Source organism: Thamnophis elegans, chromosome 12, assembly GCF_009769535.1.
Source record: "Thamnophis elegans isolate rThaEle1 chromosome 12, rThaEle1.pri, whole genome shotgun sequence".
NCBI classification, from domain to species: Eukaryota; Metazoa; Chordata; class Lepidosauria; order Squamata; family Colubridae; genus Thamnophis; species Thamnophis elegans.
Window position 1 is genome coordinate 11,051,622 of NC_045552.1, and position 25,945 is coordinate 11,077,566.

The following is a 25,945-nucleotide window of genomic DNA, read 5'->3' on the forward strand; positions in this document are numbered from 1 at the left end:
CCTGACATGGTAAAGACCAGCTGGCTGGCGCGCCAGAAGAGCAACGGGCAACGGCTCGCATGCACGGAGGGATGGCTCTGTGTGCCACTTCTGGTACGCGTGCAATAAGTTTGACACCCCAGCTCCAGGATATGTACTCTCTCTAAATCCTTTTGCTGTTTTCTTTATTCTTCATTCCACCCCACCCCAACCTTTTTCTTTCTTATTTATTTTTCGAGCAGACCTATATTCTTTTTTTTGGACGTAAGGAAGAAAATGTTTTGCCCACGATTGGCTTAGTTAGCTTATTAAAGGTAATCCTTGACTTACGAGCAGCTACTTAGCGACTATTTGAACCTACCATGGACATCCCCAGAGCTACTTACAACCTGGATCCCAAGTTCCAAAGGTTTCAGGCTCACGTGATCACAACCAGTGAGAATTTATGGCTGTGTTCAGCCTCCCACAATCATGTGAACATGATTTATGACATTTTTTGTTGGAAACTGTTTTTTCACTCAAAGGATGCATGTTTTGACTGATGCATTTGCTTAAAGATCACGGTGATTCCCTTAAAGATTGCTGCAAAACAGGTCACAAAATTGTTCATGGTCGCGTGACCATCTGCTTTAATGACTGTAATTCTGGGCTCAATTATGATCGTATGTTGAGGATTACTTACAGAAGAGAAGAACGAAGGAGCCCCCGGAGCAAATCTTGACCAACAACTGCACTGGGATGGTCAGAAATGAGGCTGGGTGGGTGGACCAAAATTGATTTGGTCCAAAAGTATCAACGGCGGTCTCGGAGTATCGAGACCGCACGTTTTGACATCGCGACGTTGGCTCCTCCTACTCCTCCCAAGAAGCTTCTTGGGTTCTGACCGAAGTGAAGTCAGAACTGAAGACGCTTATTGGATGAGAAGGAAAAAGTTTTCAGGGAAAAACAAAGCCCAGTTGCCTTTTGAAAAAGTAACTTTGGGACAACCATGACCTGGAGGACTGAGAATCTCCATTAACAGGAGGCTGGGTAGAGCAAAGATCCAACTCCAGTGAAGACTGGAGCCTTACCCTATAATAACTTCCATTTCCAAAGCATCCACAGCCTTCCATTGAGACGCAGCCGAGCCCGTCAAAGAAGTACCCAAGATCACACTGGCACCCCTCGGCACAGGTTTCAGGACATATTCGGAGCCCAGAACAATCAGCAGTACAAAAATCAGCACATTCTTCATAGTGGCTGTGGGGAGGGCAGCTCAAAGCTGAAAGAATGAAAGAGATGGAGAGGAGAGACATGGGAGAAAATGTCAGAGTTTGTTGCAGAAAAATCAAATGCAGAAAGCACACACAGATAACTGATTCAGCTGGATTCATTAATTTTGTTATATAGATAATAACAGATGGATAAATGTACAATACCAATAGTAGGTTCTTTCAACATGGTAGAAGTTACAAGCAGAACACAAGCAGGAGAGAACAGTTTCATTTCAGAGAAGACAGAGATCAGCCTTGTTTCAGTTTTGATTCTCAGCACAGACTCAGTTCTGTTTCAGCTCCCATTGGCTGACTTAGTTGCTATGCCTATTCATTGCCTGACCTTGTTACCATGTCTCTCCCAGTCATGAATATTCTAACAGAAAATGATTCGCATTTAATGCTTCATAGCAAATTTCTGCCTTTGGACCATAACTTTTGGAGGGGGCATGTGCTGAGCAACTGCGGCTGAAAAACAATGCTTTCTGTTTGAATGGAGAAAATTGTTGTTCCTTTTTATGTAGGCTTATGTAGGGTTCTTTGATGTCTTAGCCCCGTGATGGTGAACCTGTGGCATGCGTGCCACAGGTGGCACACAGAGCCTTCTCTGCGAGCACGCCAGCCATCACCCCAGCCCACCTCCACTGCACATGCGTTTGTGCCTCCTGCCAGCCAGCTGGTCTTTGGGTCTCTGCTGTGCATGCACGGGGAGTGGGGTGCATGTGTAGGGGCAGGGAACATGCGTGGGGGGATGCTCACATTGCATTTTGGGGCCAAAACTGGTTCCAGGCCCAAAACTGGGCATGGGAGGGCATACGTGTCCCCCCACATTTTCACTGGCAGAGCGATCACAGCCATTCATTGTTTCCAGGGTGGTCCCATGGGCCAGATCTAAGCACCCAGTGGCCTGCATCTGGCCCCCTGGCCTTGAGTTTGACAGGATTAGAAGACCCCCGAAGTCTTCTGGACTAAAGGACCCCCAAAGTCCTTTCCAATCCTTTTATTCTAAGATTCCGAGAACTGGAAATCAACATTACTCACGGCAGAAAGATGGACTTCTCCATGGCTGGATAAGGACCTTGGCTTCTTGACAAGCTGACACGTAGCTCTGGATGCTTTGGCACAAGGTCTGGCTGTCTCCATTGCTTTGGCACAAATCATAGATGCAGTCATTGAAAAACACGCTGGGGTCCACCTGACTGTGGCAACCCTTTAAGGGGCCATCCGAGGCAGTGAGGATCCCACAGTAGTTGCGCTGTTGGAAGACCTTCTTCTTTTCTTCATCACAGGTCGGGCAGCTGCTCCCAGAGCATCCATCTGAACAAGGTCCTTCTGCCCCAAGGACCGAAACCTTCCAGGAAGCCCCAAACACAGCCACGTCTGTAACTTTCTTCCCACTGGGAAGTAGGAACTCATCATCCTTCTTCCCATTGTAATTCCCACACAGACCTTGCATCCGCTCCCGATAGCTGCTCGGGACAGTAATTCTCACATCGTAAATCAGGTCATAGCTCACCACAAGGCCAAAGCTGGTTTTTATCAGGACCTTAGTGCCATGTTGATAGGCTTTGAGATGTCCTTTGAAAAGTTCCATGGGGAGGGACCGGAATACCCCATTCATCTGGAAGAGGAAGTAAACAGGGAATTGATACAACAGTCATACAGATCTGTTCTGACCCCCCCCCTTGTTTCACACCTAAAGCACACTCCGAGCCAGAGATAAGTTACTGCATTTAATTAACAGACAAGCTCGGGCAGCAATAAACACAGATAAGGCTTGGCAGCAATCCAGCCTGCCAAGCTCACAGTATTGTCCTCCGACATTCAAGCCTGCGTTGACTTCTGCAAAGAGGGGAGTGTGCACAAGTAGCTTTATATAGTCTGGAGAGGAGCCTAATGACCATCAGCTGAGTGCAATTACCTCCTGTAATTGCGTAATTGTTCCTGACGCCTAGTAGCTCTTCGATGGCATGCATTCAGGAACAACTCACTACTGGCCTCTGGCTCACTCTCCCTTGTCTCCTCCCCACTGGTCCAAGGCTCAGGTGCCTCCTGGTGGCCAACCAGCCTCTCTGCGCCCTGCTCAGAGTCAGAACCCTGTCCAGGGTTCTCCACATCCTCCAGAGCCGACTCAGAGGGCCCCTCGCTGTCGGAGTCTGTTGGCAGCTCCAACGGCTCCTGCTGGGCCACAACACAGACCTCGAAGGATTTTTCTTCTCTAATGGCAGAACATTAATATTTCCAGTTCTTACCATCATTCTTGGCACGTGGGAGTCAATACACATTGACCTTTTCAACAAAAGGTCTCCATAGCTTATCTGTGCTCTATTCCAGTGTTTTTCAACCACTGTGCCGCGGCACACTAGTGTGCCGTGACATAGTGTAAGGTGTGCCGTGGGAAAATTACTTTATATATAGTCAATATAGGCACAGAGTTAAATTTTTTTAACATTTTCTAATGGGGGTGTGCCTCATGATTTTTTTCATGAAAAAAGTATGCCTTTGCACAAAAAAGGTTGAAAAACACTGCTCTATTCCACACATTTGGAAAACTGTTTCAAAACAGATCTTCAAATCCAGTTAGACGAGTTAACAAGACAAGGCAGATTCAACATATGCCTTATTTAATTAGAGAAATACTGAGTTTGGTAATCCTCAATCCCCCTCCTTTTCCCTCTTAATCCAAGTAAATTACACTTTTGATTTCCTGGGTTAGAAACAGATAGAAGAGACGAAGAAGTCAAAATCTGGTCAAAATGTGGCCAAAGGACCTCTCCATCCATCATTTATGGTCTATAGATAGAGAAGATCCCTCATGTTTCAGGTTCGAATTCTCCTTCCTTTTCTATTTTCCTCCCTTCAAAACCATTCGGTGGTTTTAGAAGGTTTCCTTCTAAAACCCAAACGCTTACTAGATCATTTTCAGCTTTCCCCAGTTGCTATCTTTTTGATCAATGCATTCTGCAGCATCGTTGTGAAAATAAATTAGAGAGTTTGCAGAAGATCTATGGTTGCAGTTGTAAAGGGTTTTTTCCCCCAGATTAAGAGGACAATGTTTTATAGACATAGATTAGAAGATAATTCTAGAGAAAACACTGACCTGGATTTGTCCTTCTTTCTTATGGATCAGAGTCAGTTTGAATCCGTAGACCTCCACAGATACTTGTTTAATTACGGAGACTTTTCCATTCCCCCAAGGCTCATTTATTGCCGTGATGGTAAAGGGAGTCAGACCACTTGTGTTTTTAACGGTAGTCTTAGCTAGGATGTAAGAGCAGGTGCCTTGGAAATCAAAGGGGACTCCGTCAAAAGTGAGATAATGAGGATCTCCGGAAGCCATGCAAGTGGCTGAACTCATTGGGTGGCATTTTTGGACTCCGCCCACCACTTTGCATTCTTCATTGGGCCCGCAGGAGATTTTGTGGCAGGTGACAGCTCCACCACCTTGGCACGTACACTTCATATCGCAGTTACTGGTTGGGTAGAAGGTCTGTCCACTCATATAATACTGGTCCTGATAGGTGCAACCACACTGATGCAGAGGGACGCAACGGTCACCGCTGAGCACAAAGCCTTCATCACAGACACACCCTTCTGTGCAGTAGGTGGCGCAGGGCAGAGACGAATAGAGACTATCGCACGTCTGTTGACAGCTTCTGGAACAGAGTTCATAATGGCTGTTTGGTGGACATGAAAGTTCTGAAATGGGAAAATGAGAAAATATATTGACCATCTTTTATAAGTTTGGTTCCAGTGCTTGGACATACCCAATTCCAGCCACCGTTCCTCATATGTTCTAGCCTCCAGTCCCCTAATCATCTTGGTTGCTCTTCTCTGCACTCTTTCTAGAGTCTCTACATCTTTTCTACATGGTGGTGACCAAAACTGGATGCAATATTCCAAGTGTGGCCTTACCAAGGCATTATAAAGTGGTATTGACACTTCACGTAATCTTGATTCTATCCCTCTGTTTATGCAGCCTAGAACTGTATTGGCTTTTTTGGCAGCTGCTGCACACTACTGGCTCATATTTAAATGGTTATCCACTGGGATTCCAAGATCCCTATAAACTTGACATACCCAGTTCCTGAAACCATTCTTCAACTCCTGATCATCTTGGTTGCTCTTCTCTGCACTCTTTCTAGAGTCTCCATATCTTTTCTACATCGTGGCAACCAAAACCGAATACAGTATTCCAAGTGTGGCCTTACCAAGGCCTTATAAAATGGCATTAACATTTCATGTGTTCTTGATTATATCCCTCTGTTTATGCAGCCTAGAACTGTGTTGGCTTTTTTGGCAGCTGCTGCACACTGCTGGCTCATATTTAAGTGGTTGTCCTCTAGGACTCCAAGATCCCTTCCACAGTTACTACTATTGAGCAAGGTACCACATATACCCATAATGGAGAATCTATGGCACACATGCCACAGGTGACATGAGGAGCCATATCTGCCGGCACATGAGTTGTCAGCTCCAATGCGTATGCTGGCCAGCTGTTTTTTGGCCTTCTGGAGGGCTGGGGGAGGCCATTTGTGCCCTCCCCAGGCTTCAGGAAAGCCTCTGGAGCCTGGGGAGGGCAAAAAAATGGGCCCAATGGGCTGTTGGGCATATTTTTCACCCTCCCCAGGCTTTCCTGGAGCCTGGGGAGGGCGAAAATGGCCTCCCCCAGCTCCCCAGCGGAAATACCAAGCTTACCTTGGAGGTGAGTAGAGCGGCACGCTTGTGGGGGAGAGCGGGGTAGGGTTGTGCATCAGTGGTGGCTTTCAAAAATTTTTAGAACCTCTTCTGTAGGTGTGGCCTGCTTTGTGGGAGTGGCTTGCCGGCCATGTGACTGGGTGGGAGTGGCTTGTCAGCCATGTGACCAGGTGGGAGTGGCCAACTTGTAAAATGTGATGAAACTCACTTAACAACTCTCTTGCTTAGCAACCAGAATGTTGGTTCAGAAACTCTGGCATTGAAGTGTGCAAGTCTTAAAGCTGTCAAGCTACAAGACTGTTGTACCTCTAACCCTTTAGGGAAAAAAACCTCAGGGGTGTTCAAACTTGACAGCTTTAAGACTTGTGGACTTCAACTCCCAGAATTCCTCCTCTCGCTTTTCATCTTGATGATGTGCCGACAGGCGGGGGGAGGGAGCTGGAACAGGTTCTAAACGGCACTGTAGATTTGTGGAACCTCTTCTATAGAAGAGGTTAGAACTGGCAGGAACCCACCCCTGTTGTGCATGTATGCACATGTGGGGGTGTACTTCACATTATGGGTGTTGGCACGTGCATGCACTGTCATGCATGTGCCCTCACATTTTTGGCACCCAACAACACAAAGGTTAGCCATCACCTGTGCATTTTGTTTTCCTTGCCTAAACGTAGACCCTTGTTTGTTTCACCATTGAGTTTCGTTTTGTTAGATAGTGCCAGTGGTGGGATTCAAATAGTTTACCAATCAGTTCTCTGTCCTAATGACCAGCTGGGTAGGCGGGGCACTGTGGTCATGTGATCATGTGGGCATGGCCAAGTCAATGTCACTCAGGTCGATGGGCTTAGTTGTTACAATGGTAATAAGGGTTAACTGGAGAGGCAGTTTCTGTAAGCAGGGCAATAAAGATAGCAATAGCAATAACAGTTAGACTTATATACCGCTTCATAGGGCTTTCAGCCCTCTCTAAGCGGTTTACAGAGAGTCAGCATATTGCCCCCAACAATCTGGGTCCTCATTTTACCCACCTCGGAAGGATGGAAGGCTGAGTCAACCTTGAACCGGTGAGATTTGAACCGCCGAACTGCAGATAACAGTCAGCTGGAGTGGCCTGCAGTACAGCACTCTAACCACTGCGCCACTTCGGCTCTAGATCAGTCTAGAAACAACATCAGAATGTAATCCTTACAGGATTAGCCCTGTAAGGTGGAAAAAACCAAAAGGAGATTTCTTCCAACAACCAGTTCTCTGAACTGCTTAGAAAGTTACCAACCGGTTCTCCCGAATAGGTGCGAACTGGCTGAATCCCACCACTGGATAGTGCCCAATCTTACTTACTCCAGACTATGTGGATCCTCCAAGTGTAAATGGTCATTCCCACAACTTGGCAGACAGATGCATAAGCAGCGATGATGTAGCCCAGTGCAGATGTTTGGCTGTTGGATGTGCAGTAGTCAGACACACACTCGAGGAAAAACACCTCTGGGTTGATTTTCCTGTGGCATTCCCTAAACGGGCCATTCTTGTCCACCAGGATTCCACATTCGGTGCCAATGCTTCGTTGCTTCTGGGCCATGTTCTGCAAGTTCGGACATACTTTTGGGTTGACTTCTCCACAGCCAGGGAACTCGGCCACCTTCCAGAGTTGCCCAAAAGCTGCCAGTTTGGTGACTTGCCCACCACTAATCAATGCCATGTCGTCTTGTTTATCTCCGTTGAAGTTGCCACAGAGCCCGCTCAAGGCACCTTGGTAAGTGGTTGGCACAGTGACCGTCAGATGACTCTGCCAGCTGAAAGTGACCACAAGGCCAAAATCTGTTTGGATCACAGTGTCCCAACCCTTTTGGTAGACGATAATTTGATCTGGGCCCATCTTGTAAGGCAGGTTGGTGAGCTGGCCATTGACCTGGAAGCATAGGAGAAGCAACAATGAAGAACCACCTGGCAGAAATTTGGCTCTAAGTCAATCACTTCTGTTGAAATAGATAAAGTTTTTTTTCTTTCAGGTACTTAGAAAATAAGTGCCTAATTTTGTTTTATCTTTAAATGAAACCCTTCCTTTTTAAAAATTTGAGTAGTCTACGTATGTACTTATAGGGACATGGTGGCTCAGTGACTAAAGTCAACAGTTTGGTGGTTCGAATCCCTAGCACAGTATAACGGAGTGAGCTCCCGTTACTTGTCCCAGCTTCTGCCAACCTAGCAGTTCGAAAGCACATAAAAATGCAAGTAGAAAAAAAAGGACCACCTTTGGTGGGATGGTAACAGCGTTCCGTGCCCCTTAGGCATTTAGTCATGCCGGCCACATGACCACAGAGACGTCTTCGGACAATGCTGGCTCTTCGGCTTTGAAATGGAGACCAGCACCGCCCCCTAGAGTTGGGAACGGCTAGTGCATATGTAGAAAGGGAACCTTTACCTTACCTACTTATTTCCTATATCTTTATCTATTTCTTTTTTCCTTTTTCTGTTTATCTTTCTTTTCTGCCCTTTCTCATTTCTCCTTTTATATTTTTCCTAATTTATAATTTTTTCCACTGTCCAGTTTAATAAACACACACACGCTGTCTGTCTGTCTGTCTGTCTGTCTTTCTATCTATCTATCTATCATCTATCTATCTATCTATCTATCTATCTATCTATCTATCTATCTATCTATCTATCTATCTATCATCTAACTAGCTAGCTAGCTATCTCCATTAGATTCAACTCACCGTAATTCTGCCCAGATACGCCCAGCTGACAGTGATCTCCAGGTTGTAGATTTCAATCTTGACCACCCTTTTAGGGGTCCCAGACCAGCCCCCCTGATGAGAATTCTGGACCAAAATCTGGAAAGCAACCAACCCTGGCTTCTTCTGACTCAGCCCAGCAAATCTGTAGAGACAGGTGCCCTGGAAGTTAACAGTGTGACCATCGAAGCCGTGATAGTGGGAGTGGCCGATGACAGAACAGGTCCCATAGCTGATAGCATAGCAGTTCTGGATGCCATTCTTCACCTGACATTGCTCTCCCTGGCTGCACTTGGTGTCCCGGCATTTCACCTCCTTGTTCTGTGGGTCGCAGGTGCAGCGTTTTGTGCATGTGTTGTCTCCCCAGAACTCCTCATTGGGAGCCAAGAGGCGGCCCTCGAAGAGGCAGCCACAGGCAGCTCGCGGGATGCACTTCCCAGCATCCATCACAAAACCCTCCTTACACTGGCAAGACTCGACACATTGTGAAGAAGAACAGTGGGGTGGAAGAGCTTCGTTGCTGCAAGTGGCGGGACAGACCGATCCACAGATGTTATAGACGCTGTTCTCGGGGCAGGGTAAAGCTATAGAAAAGAAGGAGAGGGTAAAAAAATGGTAAAAACAGTGACCATTTATAAAGATGACTCAGTGCAGATAGTTATTTCCATAGCAAGGAAGATAAAGCAGGAATCGTTAACTTGATTACTTTATTTAAAGAGGAAAATGTGTTCCCATTTGGATATCCCTTTTGGAATGGGTGCTTGTGAAGACCAAAAAAATATGAAACGTTGATCTTGGTTTTGTTGATTAGAAAGATTTGGTGTGATACAAATGGCTAGTTATATATTGATGCGTAAAAGCCAAAAGTTGAGACTGGGGTGTGTTTATCTTGTATTGTGCTGTTGCAGAAAATAACAAGACTTAGTTGTCTCGGGATCAAGGAGAAGTTTATTGGCAGCCAGGTTCAGGAAAGCTAGTCAAAGGCTAGCATGCAACTTCTGAACAAGCCTTCTCATGGAAGCCTGCATTCTTATATGTTCCCAAAAGCAGCGCAACACAGAAACACTTAACACATTTCTTATTGGTTATCTTGAGAAAAGAAGCCTCAAGTAGAAACTGTCTTACTTCCCCTTTTGTCTTGGGCCACAGGTACTGGTTAGGTGGTGTTGTGGCCCGGCAGGTGCCGTTGGAGCTGCCACCAGACTCCGACAGTGAGGGGCCCTATGAGTCGGCCCTGGAGAATGTGGAGGACCCTGGACAGGGTTCTGACTCCGAGCAGGGCGCAGAGAGACTGGTTGGCCACCAGATGGTGCCTGAGCCTTGTATCAGTGGGGAGGAGACAAGAGAGAGTGATCTAGAAACCAACAGTGAGTTGTTCCGGGATGCACACCGTCGAAGGGCTACTCGGCGTCAAGAACAACTACGTAATTACAGGAGGTAATTACGCTCAGCTGATGGTCATTAAGCTCCTCTCCAGACTATAAATGAGACTGCTTGTGCCACGCCCTCCTTGCAGAAGTCAACGCTTGGACTAAAGAGAAACGAACTTGGCAGGCTGGATTGCTGCCAGAGTTAGTCTGAATTGCTGCCAAGGTGTTGGACTTGCTGCCAAGGTCCTTATCTGTTTGTTTATTTGGCTTTCAGCCACCGAGATTCTGGTCTTGTTATTAAAGGACATTCCATTTTACTCTTGTCTTGGCTTTTGTTACTGGATGGAGGAGGGGGTCAGAACAAGTGGCTTTGTAAGAACTTTAGCTGAACTCTGTGATTTTGGGCTTTTGACATTTTTGTCTATGTCTTAAAAGTAGGTCTTTATATCTCCCTTCTGCCACGTTTCACTTTTATATTTTAATTCACATTTTATCCTGCTTTAGTGCTAGGAAGAGTTGATTTCTTTTTCTCTTCCCCTTGTATTCCACAGCCCCTTTTCCCCATTCCCTTTCCCTCTCTTAATTTCTTATTTTCTTTTCTCTTTTTTGTATTTTATATTTTATATAATAAAATATTTTTTTAAAAAAATATTTAAAAAATTAATAAAAAAAACCAATTTGGAGGGCAAAATAAAACAAGAAAAGAAGGAGGGGAATCATTGTAAAAATCCATTTTTACAATTGTTGTTAGTTGCAAAGTTGTGTCCGACCCATCGCAACCCCAGGGACAATGTTCCTCCAGGCCTTCCCGTCAGAGGTGGGTTACTCCCAGTTTGGCCTGGATCGGGCGATCTGGTAGTAGAGGCAGCAGGAGGCTCTGCCAAAACCCGCAGAAGCATTGCGTGTGCACATGAGCGAACTGATTGTAAAAAAAAATAGAAACCCACCACTGCTTCCTGTCCTCTACCATCCTCTGAAGTCCATTTAAGATCATGCCTTCTGCTTCAGTGACTCCATCCAGCCACCTCATTCTCTGTCGTCCCCTTCTTCTTTTGCCCTCCATCTTTCCCAGCACGAGGCTCTTCTCCAGGGAGTTACTTCTCCATTTTTATTAATACATTACTTCTTTGACATGATTCAATTTTTGGAGTACCCGCATGTCAAAAGCTTTAATTTAACTAGATCAGTGTTTCTCAACCTTGGCAACTTGAAGATGACTGGACTTCAACTCCCAGAATTCCCCAGCCAGCGAATGCTTCTTCAAGACATCTTCAAGTTGCCAGGGTTGAGAAACACTGAACTAGATTCTCTAGGAGAGGGGTCCCCAACTCCAAGACTATGTTCCAATGCCAAGCAGTGGCTCATTTGGACCCGGGCGACGGAAGTGGCGGTGAACATGCGCTTGTGCGAGCACCGGATGAGCACATGCACACACACTACTCACACTCATAACCGTTCCTTCTCTCTCTGGTCCACAAAGCTGGAAAGGTTGGAGATCACAACTCTAGGACATAACTTTTCTGAGCTGTAAGCAGACCTCGAATTTTAAGAGTGCCCCTTGTGTGCTTTCATAAACTAACTTATGGGGAGTCTGCCCATTCCCCAGATCAAATCTTCTTAGCAGAGTAATAATTTCCCTGACTCTCGTTTCCCATGAGCTTTGCTGCAAAACCAAAGGGTAAGTTTAAAAAGAAGTGTGGCAGACATTAACGAATTCACATGCTACGCTAGATAACTGCTGGTTTTCTCAGCGTGGCAGTGATGGATGGGTGCTGAGTTCAAAAGATAAAAATCAGGCAAAAGGGCAATCTCTCTCTTTCCCACTCCCCCTAAACCTCAAAGGGATGGGAGTCATTGACCATGAATGTTCCATTATTCCTCATTTCTCATACCTACTGATAAATTTGCCTCCGGTGAATTTGGGTAGCCTTTTCAAAAAGATATGGAAATGGATGAGCTAGTATAGGGAGAAATTAATTGAATTTGGCCTGCAGTAAGCCATCCCACAAGAGTGAGAAAGGCTGGGCGTGTTAAGTCACTGTGAATATATTTTATTATTATATTTATCTCAGCGTAAGACAAAGTTTCAGGTCTGTTTTTCTCAACCAGGGCTCCTGTCAGGTTATTGTAGACATGGCATAAAGAATCAGGACCAAGTGACAAATTCCAGTTAAGCTGATTTATTGCTCGTATCTATACTCAGGAATCTAGTCAACTAAATAAGAGTTAGTGGGATTTATGAGGGTTTGGACATGCACCGCTTGTGGGAACGTCATGATTCCAGGCTGATTCTTTTCTTGACTCCGCCCCAGGCCTTATACTACAACTACAATCCTCATCAATCCAGAGGTGGTATTCTGCCGGTTCACCCTAGTTTGAGTGAACCGGTAGCGGCGGTGCCGGAAGGCTCCACCCACATGCCCAGACGTCATCACAGATGCTCTGCACATGTGCAGAAGGCTTTACGCATGCACAAAAGTGCCGCACGTGAGTGCTCCTGATTCTGAACCCGTAGTGAAGATTAGAGTATTTCATGCCTGCATCAATCCATGATTTAGAGCAGGGGTGTCAAACTCAAGGCCCACGGGCCGGATTCGGCCTACATGGTCCTTAGATCAGGTCCATGGGGCCACCCTAGAAACAGTGAAGGACCAGCCCGTGGTGCCTCTGCCAGAAAAAAACAGAGCTTGGAAGAGCAATGTGCAGTGCGCTCGACCTCCGTTTTCGCTGGCAGAGAGTTGCAGGAGGCCGTCACAGCCGAAAATGGGGCTCATTTTCACTGGCAGAGCACTCAACCACCACAGGTGCCCCTGACATGAGTGATGTCAAGCTAGCCATGTCTCCTCTGGCCACACACACCCTACCCCCTGAGGTGAAATACAACCCTGATGCATCCCTCAATGAAATCGAGTTTGACACCCCCTGATCTAGAGGGAGATTCAGCAATATGGCTACTTTATGAGAGGTGAACTTCAGCTCCCAGTATTCCTGAGCCAGCCATGCTCTGGGAGTTGAAGTCCACAGGCTGTCAAGTTCCCCTAGTTGCCCAACCCAGATCTAGAGGAAAGCTACCATAAGCAAGGAATTTCTACTCACGGCATCCAACGAGACTCCTCCAGTCTAACACAACTCCACCTTCTTGCTGGCAGGCATCCACATAGCTCTTCAGCGCTTGGCACAACGCCTCTCTATGACCTTCATAGACAAAGAGGTCGTAGGCACAATTTTCCACAAAGATGTTGGGCTCAACCAAAGAATGGCACCTGCTGAATGGGCCCCCTTTTTTACTGATCCAGCCACAAAAGGTTTCACCTCTGTACGGAATGAGGTTTTTTTCAGGGGCCTTCTTGCATTCTCCATGGCAGTCACTCCAGCACAAGGGGTCTCCATCCTCCACTTTCCAACTCTGTCCAAATGCCACAGGGCCCGGAGCCAAGGATCCAGTGGAGGTCCTGAAGTCATCCTCAGGTTTTCCATTATAGTCCCCGCACAGACCACAGACGTTCTCAAAGAAACTGCTGGAGATGTTCACTGCAAAGTTGCTGTTCCAGTCGTAGGAGACCCTCAGCGCAAAGTCCGTCTCAATGGTGGCAAAGGTCCCGCTTTGGAAGAGCCACAATTTATCTTTGATCAGGGTGACGGGCAGCCGGAAGCGCTGGTTGTTGACCTGGTGGAATAAATGTGTTAAGGAGACATCATAAACATACTTTGAATATGGATACATTCCGGTATGGATGCAACTCAAAGGATGAACCATTGTTGAAAAGAAGAACATCCACACTTAGAAAACCATTCACCTATGCAATATGCATAAGAAATTCCTTCCTTCCTTCCTTCTTTCCTTCCTTCCTTCCTTCCATCTTCCCTACTTTCCTTTTCCTTCCTTCCTTCCTTCTTTCCTTCCTTCCTTCCTTCCTTTCCCTTCCTTCCTTCCCCCTCCTTCCTTTTCCCTCCTTCCTTTCTTCCTTTCCCATCCTTCCTTCCCCCTCCTTCCTTCCTTTTTCCTCCCTCCCTCCTTCCTTCCTTCATCCCTTCATTCTTTTCCCCTCCTTCCTTCCTTCCCTTCCTTCCACCCTCCCTCCCTCTCTTCCTTTCCCTTCCTTTCTTTCTCCTCCCTCCTTCCTTTCTTCCTTCCTTTCCTCCTCCCTCCCTCCTTCCCTCCCTCCCTCCTTCCTTCCTTCCTTCCCTGACTTTATTATTTTCATAAATAACTCAAAGTGGCAAACACATCTGATATTCCTCCTATTTTCCCCACAACAACCCTGTGAGGTGAGTTAGGCTGAAAGCTTTCATGCCTAAGGCAGGATTAGAACTCACACTCTCCTAGTGAAATAATAAAGTCATCTACTCAGCTCTCATACCAAAGACAGGACTAGAACCATGCCCGAATGCTCAGAAAGAAAGCATGTTCAATTCACACAGCCCTTTGCCATCCCAGAATGCAGATGAGAAAAAGTGCAATTTTGATCTCACCAGATTTTTCTTTTTTAAAGACTCCAATTCTTACCCACAGAAAACACCTCAGGGACGAATGTTCTAATCTAGACTTCATTTAGAGTGGTTAATTTTCTACATGCAGGTACTTTTGGAAAAAGCGATGCTTTCAGTCATGTCATTTCATCTCTCCCGGCAGAATTTGATACAGAAAAGAAATTAGAGGGGGGAAATCGAGCTCTTTAATGCTGTATCATATTAGCTGTCCTTCTGTGACCAACCATAGTTTCAAATATAAGTGCTTCTTCTAATTAGAAATTCTAAGAATTCCACTTGGGTTTTTTGGTAAGGAATCCTATGCTCTACTTGTGAGATTTCATCCCTATCACTATTATAATACGAAAGACATTGGGTTTGGCTAGTCTAAAGAAAAGAAGAATTAGGGGTGACATAACAGCAGCATTCCAATATTTGAATGCCACAAAGAAGAGGATGTCAAATTATTCTCCAAAGCAGAGGGCAGAGGGCTGGACAAGAAACAATGGTTGGAAATTAATCAAAGAGAGGAAGCAACCTGGAATTGAGGAGAAACTTCCTAACAGTGAGAACAATTAACCAGTGGAATAACTTGCCTTCAGAAATCATGAATGCTCCATCACTGGTTTTTTTTTAAGAAGATACAGTCACTTATCTGAATTGGTATAGCTCCTCCTACTCAGGGGGCTGGACTAGAAGACCTCCAAGATCCCTTCCAGTGCTACACTATGCTATGCTATGCTACGCTACCTTACTCTACTCTACTCTACTCTACTCTACTCTACTCTACTCTACTCTATTGCAAATTGAATGATCACATTATATTCTTCTTCTTATATTCTTCGAGGTGACGCAGTGGTTAGGGTGCAGTACTGCAGGCCACTTCAGCTGACTGTTATCTGCAGTTCAGCGGTTATAATCTCACCGGCTCAAAGTTGACTCAGCCTTCCGAGGTGGGTGAAAGGAGGACCCAGACTGTGGGGGCGATATGCTGACTCTGTAAACTGCTTAGAGAGGGCTGAAAGCCCTATGAAGCTGTATATGTCTAACTGCTGTTGCTATTGCTATTCTTGTGCCATATCTGTCATCGGATGTTGGCGATCCAATTTTTATCAACAGCAGCACAAAAAAGTGATGCCGAGTTTTGAAGCCATGATGTTCTTCTTCTGCCTGGACCTCATTTGCCTTCAATCTTTCCCTGGGGGATTAAGTGAAGGATGCCCTATTTTTCTGGGTGTCGCATCACATGTCCAAAATATTCCAACTTTCGCTTTTTAATGGTTCTGATGATTTCCCTTGGCTTTCCCAGGCTTATCACCTCCTCATCTTTTACTTGTTAAACCCATCTTATACGTAACAGCCCTTTGTAAATCCACATACATTATATTGGGCGAAAATATTGACCAAGAGTCAGTAACATTTGAAATATTATGTACAGTATTTACATGCTCAACCCAATCCCCATGTTTGGGAGAGAATGGGATCATGTGCCTACATTATCTATGATATTGTATTATAATCAACTTTATTTTAGGCTCTAAAACATTTGCTCAAGAGAAAAAAAAATCTTGCTGTAGGTGCCAAAATCAAAAAAGGGTGGAGTCTTGGGAAACAACTAGCTACTTCCTTGAAAAATTAGACTTGACTTTGGTATGAACTGAAGTCTCTTGGAAAAAGGTTGAATATTCAAAGTTAAATGTAGTAGAAATACAGGTAGAATTCATCTTGTGACCACAATTGAGCCCAACATTTCAATTGTTAAGTGAGACAGAAGTCAATTTCGCCCCATTTTACGACCTTTTTTGCCACAGTTGTTAAGTGAATCACTGCAGTTGTTACGTTACTAACATAGTTAGTTGTTAAGTGAATCTGGCTTCCCCATTGACTTTGCTTGTCAGAATGACACAAAAGGGGATCACACAGTTTTTATAAATTTATAAAGTCATAAATAGGAATCAGTTGCCAAGCATTTGAATTTTGATCATGTGATCATGGAGATGCTACAACAGTTTTAGGTCCTAAGTCGTATTTTTTTTCCAGCGCTGTTGTCGCTTTGCACAATCGCTAAATGAACTGTAGTGTTGTAAGTCCATTTGTTTTTAAATGCTGGCTTCGGGATTGTGGCCAAAGTTGTTTAAAAACCAATGAACAGCCACGCTGCAATCCTGATGACCAGGACATCATCAGAGGACATCTGGACAACATCAGCACTAATTTACATCACACAGATGGCCCTCAAAACCAAGGACTATGACTCAGCAACTACAGCCAGCAAATCACACAACCTGAAATCAGACCAGGAATCAGAATAGCAATAGCAGTTAGACTTATATACCGCTTCATAGGGCTTTCAGCCCTCTCTAAGCGGTTTACAGAGTCAGCATATCGCCCCCACAGTCTGGGTCCTCATTTCACCCACCTCGGAAGGATAGAAGGCTGAGTCAACCCTGAGCCGGTGAGATTTGAACCGCTGAACTGCAGATAGCAGTCAGCTGAAGTGGCCTGCAGTACTGCACTCTACCCACTGCGCCACCTCGGTACTTAAAGGTACTTAAAGGCCAGAGCTCCCGCAGACAAGCAGAATCCAAAGGGCACTGAACAGGTCTCCTCAAATGGGGACGAAACGTTTGCAACCAAATCGCCAAGCTCGGAGCTCAAACCAACAACATAACTACCAACCTAATCTAACCTACTCATATTCAAAGACATTACAATGATATTTATTCCTTGACAAGCTGATAACCTGACGTTGCCTGGGTATTTATTTATCCTTATCCTGTATTAGACAGGAAAAGGAATAAATTATATCTATAGTGTCGCGTGACACCACCACCACTACCCCCCCCCCCCATGCATGTACATAGGACACCCAGCCCCCGCATCCAATTTTGGGCCTAGTACGCCTCCCTGCAGCCTCCTGGGAGCATGCAATAGCAATAGCAATAGCAATAGCAGTTAGACTTATATACTGCTTCATAGGGCTTTCAGCCCTCTCTAAACGGTTTACAGAGTCAGCATATTGCACCCACAGTCTGGGTCCTCATTTTACCCACCTCGGAAGGATGGAAGGCTGAGTCAACCTTGAGCCGGTGAGATTAGAACCGCTGAACTGCAGATAACAGTCAGCTGAAGTGGCCTGCAATACTGCACCCTAACCACTGCGCCACCTCGGCTCTATGCATAGCAGAGATCTGAAAATCAGCTGGCCGACAGAAGCCATGCGCACATGCGCATTGGAGCTGAGCTGGGCTTTGTGTGCCACCTCTGTGACAGGACACTCTCTCTCACACACACACACCAAAGGGTGTTAGGAGTGTCTTACTCCCACAGTATTTTTTTGCAGAGAGTAAGTAATTTGTGTACCAAGTTTGGTTGAAATTGCTCCAGGCATTCCAGAGTTATGCTGGAACACACACACAAATACACAGAGCCATTGATAGATGTTAGATGATAGATGATTGATGATAGATGATAGATAGATGATAGATGATAGATGATAGATGATAGATGATAGATGATAGATGATAGATAGATAGATAGATAGATAGATAGATAGATAGATAGATAGATAGATAGATAGATAGGTAGAGATGGATAACACAGAAGGTCTTACAGTATGATCTGGACACTTGCATGTCCAATGAAGAGGAAGAAATGTCGTTCTTACCCGCACAAATCCATGTTCCTTCCTGGCTACCGCTATGTCGTATCCATAGACCTGGACTGTCACCAATCCAACGTAGGACACATGTTTCATGCCCCGATTCTCATTTTTGATGGTAATATGGAAGGCCGGGAGAGTTGTGTCTGGTCCGCAGGTCTTGGCAATAGTGTATGTGCAGGTGCCCATGAAGTCATATTTCCGCCTGTCAAATGTCCAGTAATGGGGGTCACCCTGAGCCAAGCAAATGGCAGAAGATTGAGGCACACACACCTTCTGGCCATTTTGCATTTTGTAAGTCTCCTTCTTCCGGCACTGTATGGGAGTACTCATGGGAACAGGCTGAGCTTCTGGGTAACAAAAGGCAGCATGTTACTTAATGGCATAGATCCAGGCTACCTGATGAACTGCATTGGCCTGCTAAGTCTATCCCATCCTACTTGGGACCAGAGGTGGTATTCAGCAGGTTCTGACCAGTTCTGGAGAACCGGTAGCGGACGTTTTGAGTCGTTCGAAGAACCAGTAAATATCATCTCTGGCTGGCCCCGCCCCATCTATTCTCTGCCTCCCGAGTCCCAGCTGATCAGGAGGGAATGTAGATTTCACAGTGTCTTTCCCCTGCCACATCTACCAAGCCACGCCTATAGAATGGGTAGTAACATTTTTTGAATTTGGGATGGCAGAAAGGGTCTAGTGTGGATCCTGTTGGTCAAAGAAATCCAATTGTCGGGATCCAAAAGAGCCTTCTCTACTGCAGCACCCGCCCTTTGGAACACCATGCCCTCCAGGATAAGATCCACCCTCAACCTCTTGTCATCCCATCAGAGCTAAAGACTGAGCTCTATAGGTTGGCCAGGGAATCAAATAGAGGAGATCAACTCCAAAGGTGGTTCCTAGATTGATAGCAGACACCACCTGCCCCCTCCTTTCTCAGCTTCCCACTCGTCCATCCTTATTTTTTACTAATCATATTGATTTTTTTGTTTTATTTTTCTTTTTTTTCTCCCTTGGTCATGTTATTGTTCTACTAGTTGATAACCCAGAGTTGCACGGGTATTTATTTATCCTAATCTACACATTTGTCCTCAAAAATAATCCCACACCAAACATAATTTCTAATGTTTTCCCCCTTAGCAGATGGAGCCCCCTTGTGGTGTACTGTGAAGCTGTTATCATGGCAACCCCACTGCACTGTTCAGTAGAAGCAATTTTATGGCAGTACGGTAGAAGCCATTTTAAGGCACAACAGGCTGTATCTTAACAGAACACACACCCCAAGGGGTGTTAGGACTGTCTTACTCCCACAGTATTTTTCTGCAGAGAGTAAGTAATTTGTGTACCAAGTTTGGTTGAAATTGCTCCAGGCATTCCAGACTTATACTGGAACACACAGACACACACACACACACACACACACACACACACACACACAGACACACAGAAACACACACACAGAGACACACATACAAACACATAGCCATTATATATATATATATATATATATATATATATATATATATGTATGTATGTATGTATGTATGTATGTATGTATGTATGTATGTATGTATATGTATATATTGTTGTATTTATGCTGATAAATAAATACAACACAAATACAGCACAAATACAACACAAAATGTAACAAAGGCAACAGTAAAAATATTGGGCTTCTGTCTGGATGGTCTCTTCTGACGAGCCGATGGACAGAGAATGGAAGTAGTGAACTTCCTCCCATATTTGGGCATACCGGGGGTTGTAACTCTCTCTCTCTCTCTCTCTCTCTCTCTCTCTCTATCTCTATCTCTATCTCTATCTATCTATCATCTATCTATCTATCTATCTATCTATCTATCTATCTATCTATCTATCTATCTATCTATCTATATATATATATATATATATATATATATATAATTTTTTTAAAAATGGTCGTGAGCCACCTAGAGTAGCGCCATGGCGAGATGGGTGGCAAATAAATTTCATCATCATCACCATCATCACTATTGTCCATCCTGCGATGATATCTGTAACACCATCAAACATCCAGATCTATAGAGTTCCCCGTACTCACCCTTTTGGCAGATTCCTATTGCTCCGTAGCTCCTCCTGTCACCAACGCCCACATTTAGCAGGCTAAAGGGGCTGTCCGGATGTTCTAGGGAATGGATACATTCTTCCTTCCCAAGTCTGTACTCACTCCATGAATATTCGGTTCCCGCAATCTCTTTCCAAGAGACACCTCCCAAGGCGTCCCCATCCAGGGTGAGCCCACCAGCAGCCGCTGTCTTAGCAACGATGAGAGCATAATTCTCAAAGCCCACCTGGGTCTCAAAAGAGTAGGATGTGCAGTAGCTGAGAACATCAGGGATGGTCAGAAAGAAGGGGAGAAATGTGTGACCTGAATGGGTACCGCCAGGGCAGAAAAAGAAGACCTGGATGCCAACGTTGGCTGTGATGTAGATGGGGCTCGATTGTGTGACTTTCAGCTGAAGCAGCTGTCCAGGCTCGAGGTCATAACTTTTATGGGTGCTACCAGAGACAGAGGTGACTGTGGTCATTTGGGAGGTGGTTACATACACAATATTGTACTGACTTTGGAAGGAAAGAGGAAGGATAAAGAAGGAACGGCCCCAGCTTTCCACCGGTAGCAACTGCTCTACCACATGGCTACATTCGGTGTTCATTTGGGCACAGCTGTGCCCACTCAACACTGCTACCGGGTGTGTTGCTCTGACAAGTGTGCCAGAGAGATCGTGGTGGCTCTGAAGCTGGATGGCTTCGTAGGGTCGAAGGGTAATGTGCAGCTTGCTGCCTGCAGGATAAATGCGGCTTTGGAATCTCACTGATCCCTTGAGGTGGATCTCTACGCCAGTGCTCTTATGCCATGCAATGACAGAGAACTCTTTGTACGTTTTGGAGAGGTCTCCCAAAGGTGTGAGAACATAATACGCCATTCCTAGACTCTGGATAGGATAGACAACTGTGGTGTCAAATGAAGTTCTCTTTGAGCTCAAGGCCACCACAGAGATATTTTGACTGGCCAGCACCAAGACGGTGTGGCAGGATTTTATGGTGCCAACCATCTTGACAAAAGAAGGGATCTTCACTATCACCGTGTGTCCTGGGGAAAGAGAGAACTTTTTCTGGAAGGTGGCTTTATAGACCAAGACATTGACTGTAGTGAGGGGGACGTCGCCCGAGATGATAAGCTGCAATTCAGTCCCTGGATAGTTTGACTGGTAATTTTGCATGAAACTAGTGATGAACTCCTGGCCGATAGGTGCTACAGCATGGAGACCTACAAGGAAGAGGAAATACAAGAAAAATGAGAGCCAGGAAGGAAAACAGTGCAGCACATGTGAAGGTTTGCATAACCTGAAATGTCCTTTCATTGAATGGGCTCATACAACATGCTTAACCGTATCAGGTGAAAATCTAGTTCCTCCTTTTATACAAGAGCTAAGTTTGCTTAACGTTAACCATTGTTGCTTCAGGGAGGAGCAGACTTTGTGAACCCATCCCATTTAGTTTGTCGATGGTTCAAGGTATCATGCAAACCTCCAACATGAGTTAATTCAGTAATCCGGTTGAGTTTAGTCTCTGAATGCAGATTTTACAAAATCCTAGAGAATGACAAAATGGCCTAGCATAGAGGTGTCCAATTTTGGCAACTTTAAGACTTGTGGACTTCAACTCCCAGAATTGCCCAACTAGCATTTGGGCTTCAACTCCCAGAATTCCTCAGCCAGCATGTGGGCTTCAACTCCCAGAATTCCCCAACTAGCATTTGGGCTTCAACTCCCAGAATTCCTCAGCCAGCATGTGGGCTTCAACTCCCAGAATTCCCCAACTAGCATTTGGGCTTCAACTCCTAGAATTCCTCAGCCAACATGCGGACTTCAACTCCCAGAATTCTATGCTGGCTGGGGAATCCACAAATCTTAAATTTGCCAAGGTTGGATGCCAACTGGCCTACTGTAAACCTCTCAATATCTGGGGTGTAAATTAGCCCCATTACTCCCAAAGCTGTCACAGATTTGTAATATTGATATGAAAGAAAGGAGAAAATATTAAATACATGAGGAACAATTACAGCAATTGCATTTAACTCAAATTTAATCAAGCGAGTTTTTGACCTGTTTTCATCCATTTCATCAGTCAAGATGTGTATACTGTTCTGAAATGCAGCCCCAGGTGTGCTATTTGACATCCTCAGTCAAAACAGTTTTGACATTCCTGGCTTAAGATTGGTGTTTTCAAGATGTTACATGACCAGTAGTTTCAAAATGGCATAAATAGTCCTCAGACTGCTGTTTTAACTGGTTCTTAACTCAGTGGTGGGATTCAATTTTTTTTTACTACCAGTTCTGTGGGAGTGGCTTTGTGGGTGTGGTGCGGCTTTGTGGGCATGGCAGAGGAAGGATATTGCAAAATCCCCATTTCCTCCCCCACCACATTAACCTGCTTTCCAGCTCCCTTCTCCTGTTCAGGGCAACAAAAGAAGATCAGCTGAGAGGCAGTCGGGGCATGGCCAGCCTGTTTGCCAGTTCTCCGAAGTACTCAAAATTTCCGCTACCCCTTCTCCAGAACCTGTCAGAACTGGCTGAATACCTCCTCCGCCTTAACTCATGGGTTAATAATAATAATAATAATAATAATAATAATAATAATAATAATAATAAAAAAAAATTGATATGTCACCGACTCTGGGAAGCTTACACATTTCGTAAATGTTGTCATGCCTCATCTTTTAGCCTCTTCTTATAACTGACATGTTTGGGATGAGCAGCCTGGAGGATTTGGTGTGCAAAAAGGACACATATCCATTTGTAAATCTCACTTAACTAAGTAATTCCAGGGAAGGAGTGCCAGTAATCATTTCTGTTCGACGGTGATCTTTTCACATGAAACATGACAGAGGAAGCCGTTTAAGGTGTGTTTTCTATCAGCTCAGGAAATTGGATACGGAATAATATGTCTAAGCTCCTGAAAGACAGATTTCTGTAGAATGTCTGAAGTAAAATTCCTGAGTGGTTGTACAGAGGAATTAATTACTAAGAGGATTTGATGGGCTTCTCTCTGCCAGATGCATTTGTGCCGAGGCCAAACAGCCATCTGTTTCGGGTGCTTTAATTCTAATTTTTTTTGCACAAAGCAGCGTTGACTGGTTGACCGCACTCTTTATTTCTCCAACTTGACATAATTATGAGCATTCCACAATTGGAACAATTAAAACTGATTATCTCCTTAAAATATTTAGCAAACATGCCGAGGATAAGGTTCACCTGTCGCTGTTTTCAATGCATAATAATTTATCTATAGATTAAAGTCTTTCACAGAATTTCTGGTTTCTGAGAGTTCATATATCTTCAAAGCATATCAACCAGGATAGTTTAATGTCTGACAGACTTATGCACTTACTGCAACTCAAATCCCAGAGCTCTTTTCTTTCCTGACTCTGTGATGTGAATCTGCCCTGGAGTTTTATCTAAATTCAATTTGCAATTTATTCAGCTGATTCATGAATCCAGGTGTGTGTGTGTGTGTGTGTGTGTGTGTGTGTGTGTGTGTAGACTTTTGTTTTGAGATTATTTCCTGCTCACCTGTGAGCATGGCCAGTCCTATGGCTAGTGGCAACAGCCTCCATTTCCCCATGGCTATGAAAAAAGAGAATGGAAAATGATAATTAAGGACAAGGAAATGGGTGAGGATAAACATTCAAGGGACACGGCAGTTCAGTGGCTAAGACGCTGAGCTTGTCGATCAGGAAGGTCGGCAGTTCGGCGGTTCAAATCCCTAGCGCTGCGTAACGGAGTGAGCTTGTCCCAGCTTCTGCCAACCTATCAATTTGAAAGCACGTAAAAATACAAGTAGAAAAATAGGAACCACCTTTGGTGGGAAGGTAACAGCGTTCCATGCACCTTCGGTGTTTAGTCATGCCGGCCACATGACCACGGAGACGTCTTCGGACAGCGCTGGCTCTTTGGCTTTGAAACAGAGATAAGCACTGCCCCCTAGAGTTCAGAACAGCTAGCACATATATGAGAGGGGAACCTTTACTTTACTTACTTTATTCTTATCCCACCTTTATATATTTTAAAATACCCAAATGTGTCGAACATACCTAATACTTTTCCCTCCCTCCTCCTATTTTCCCCCAGAACAACAATCCTATGAGGTGGCTTGGGCTGAAAGAGAATGACTAGCCCCGAGTCACCCAGGCGGCAGAAGGTATTTGGCATGTTCGGCTCCTTGTGCTATTTATAAAAATAATAAAAGAGGGATTAAAACAAAAGCAAACAAATCTAAACCTCAGAAAGAAAAAAAAGAAAGCCATTTGTACTGCAATGCCCATAAACAGGAACGGCCCACCTCTCCGTGCCTGCTAGTCTGAAAGCCTGAAATTGTAAAAAGGCATGATAAATTTAGAAGCCGTAAGAAACAGGGATACAAAGCAATGTAAAATCGATATGGTATTCAAGAAGCGATTTGAAAAATTGTTTTTTCTCTCTCTCTCCTTCACACATACGCACACACACATACACACAAGGATCGTTCCTTGTGGATTGGATTGGATTTATTTCATTTATATGCCGCCCTTTTCCCCGAAGGGGACTCAGGGCGGCTCAAATTCAGTCAGGGAAAGGGGTACAGACAGGGGATAAAAAGACGAACATAACAGTACACAATTTAAAACACACAACAACCATACCATTCGAGGAGGGGGGCAGAAGCTCTTTAGCCCCAGGCCTGCCAGAATAGCCAGGTTTTAAGGGCTTTGCGGAAGGCCTGGAGGGTGGTGAGGGTTCGAACCTCCATGGGGAGCTCGTTCCAGAGGGTCGGAGCAGCCACAGAGAAGGCTCTCCTCCGGGTAGTCGCCAGTCGGCATTGGCCGGTGGATGGAATTCGGAGGAGGCCTAATCTGTGGGATCTGATCGGTCTATTGGAGGTAATTGGCAGCAGGCGGTCTCTCAAGTACCCAGGTCCAATACCATGAAGGGCTTTATAACGATCTCGTAGAGATTCGGACCCTTTCCACTCTCTCGGCCTTCCGAAAAGCTACCAAAACCTGGCTGTTCCGGCAGGCCTGGGGCTGCTGAACAATGTCCAGCCCCATCTAGACAGAATGGATGGTGTGTTATTGTTAAAAACTGTATCTTTTTATTCCTAATTTTTAACTTTTTATCATGTCTCTGTAAGGCGCCCAGAGTCCTACGGGATTGGGCGGCATACAAATTTATTAAATTTCAAATTTCAAATTTACACACACACACAAACACACACAAACACAAACACACACACAAACACACACACAAACACACAGGCACACACTACATTGCTGGTTGATTTTTGCAGCTTTAACAAACATATTTTCTTGCAAATAAATCCCATTCAATTCAATGGGATGTATTTCTGATTAGAGTTAGCAAAAACCAGATTTGGTTTGGATCTTAAATCTCCAATTCTTTTTCTGCTGCTCTGAATCGCTTGATATGGTGGTTGTTTTTTTTTAGGGTGAGATGGGGGTTTACAGGGGGGAAGAGGATCTTTGGTTTTTCTCATTTATTTTGATGAAAAGATTGATTAAATGAAGCAACCCATTTTAACATGAGTGGAACGGCTTCAAAATGCTCATTATTGTTTCACACCAGCTGTGGCTAATTTAAAAAAATATTCCTTCTTTCTATTAGGGTGGCAACATTTTCTTCAATTCATTGGTTCATGGAGCTGCTCCAAAATCAATCAAAACCATTTTCCTCCATGCACAACTCAAAATGCTTTAAA

At 44.8% G+C, this 25,945-nt stretch overlaps 1 protein-coding gene across 1 annotated transcript in view; it reads right to left on the reverse strand.

Annotated features, from left to right (window-relative positions):
* The window catches only part of LOC116515602 (IgGFc-binding protein-like), a 53,368-nt gene extending 29,553 nt beyond the window's left edge, over window positions 1–23,815 (reverse strand). The window contains exons 1-9 of the mRNA XM_032227724.1: window positions 23,764–23,815; window positions 20,232–21,458; window positions 18,167–18,510; window positions 13,126–13,696; window positions 8,642–9,243; window positions 7,266–7,833; window positions 4,333–4,931; window positions 2,274–2,853; window positions 1,050–1,240 (exon numbers count right to left, since the gene is read on the reverse strand). Coding sequence (XP_032083615.1) covers window positions 1,050–1,240; window positions 2,274–2,853; window positions 4,333–4,931; window positions 7,266–7,833; window positions 8,642–9,243; window positions 13,126–13,696; window positions 18,167–18,510; window positions 20,232–21,458; window positions 23,764–23,815 — 4,734 coding nt within the window. The remainder of the gene's footprint in view (window positions 1–1,049; window positions 1,241–2,273; window positions 2,854–4,332; window positions 4,932–7,265; window positions 7,834–8,641; window positions 9,244–13,125; window positions 13,697–18,166; window positions 18,511–20,231; window positions 21,459–23,763) is intronic.
* Window positions 23,816–25,945: the final 2,130 nt, after the last annotated feature.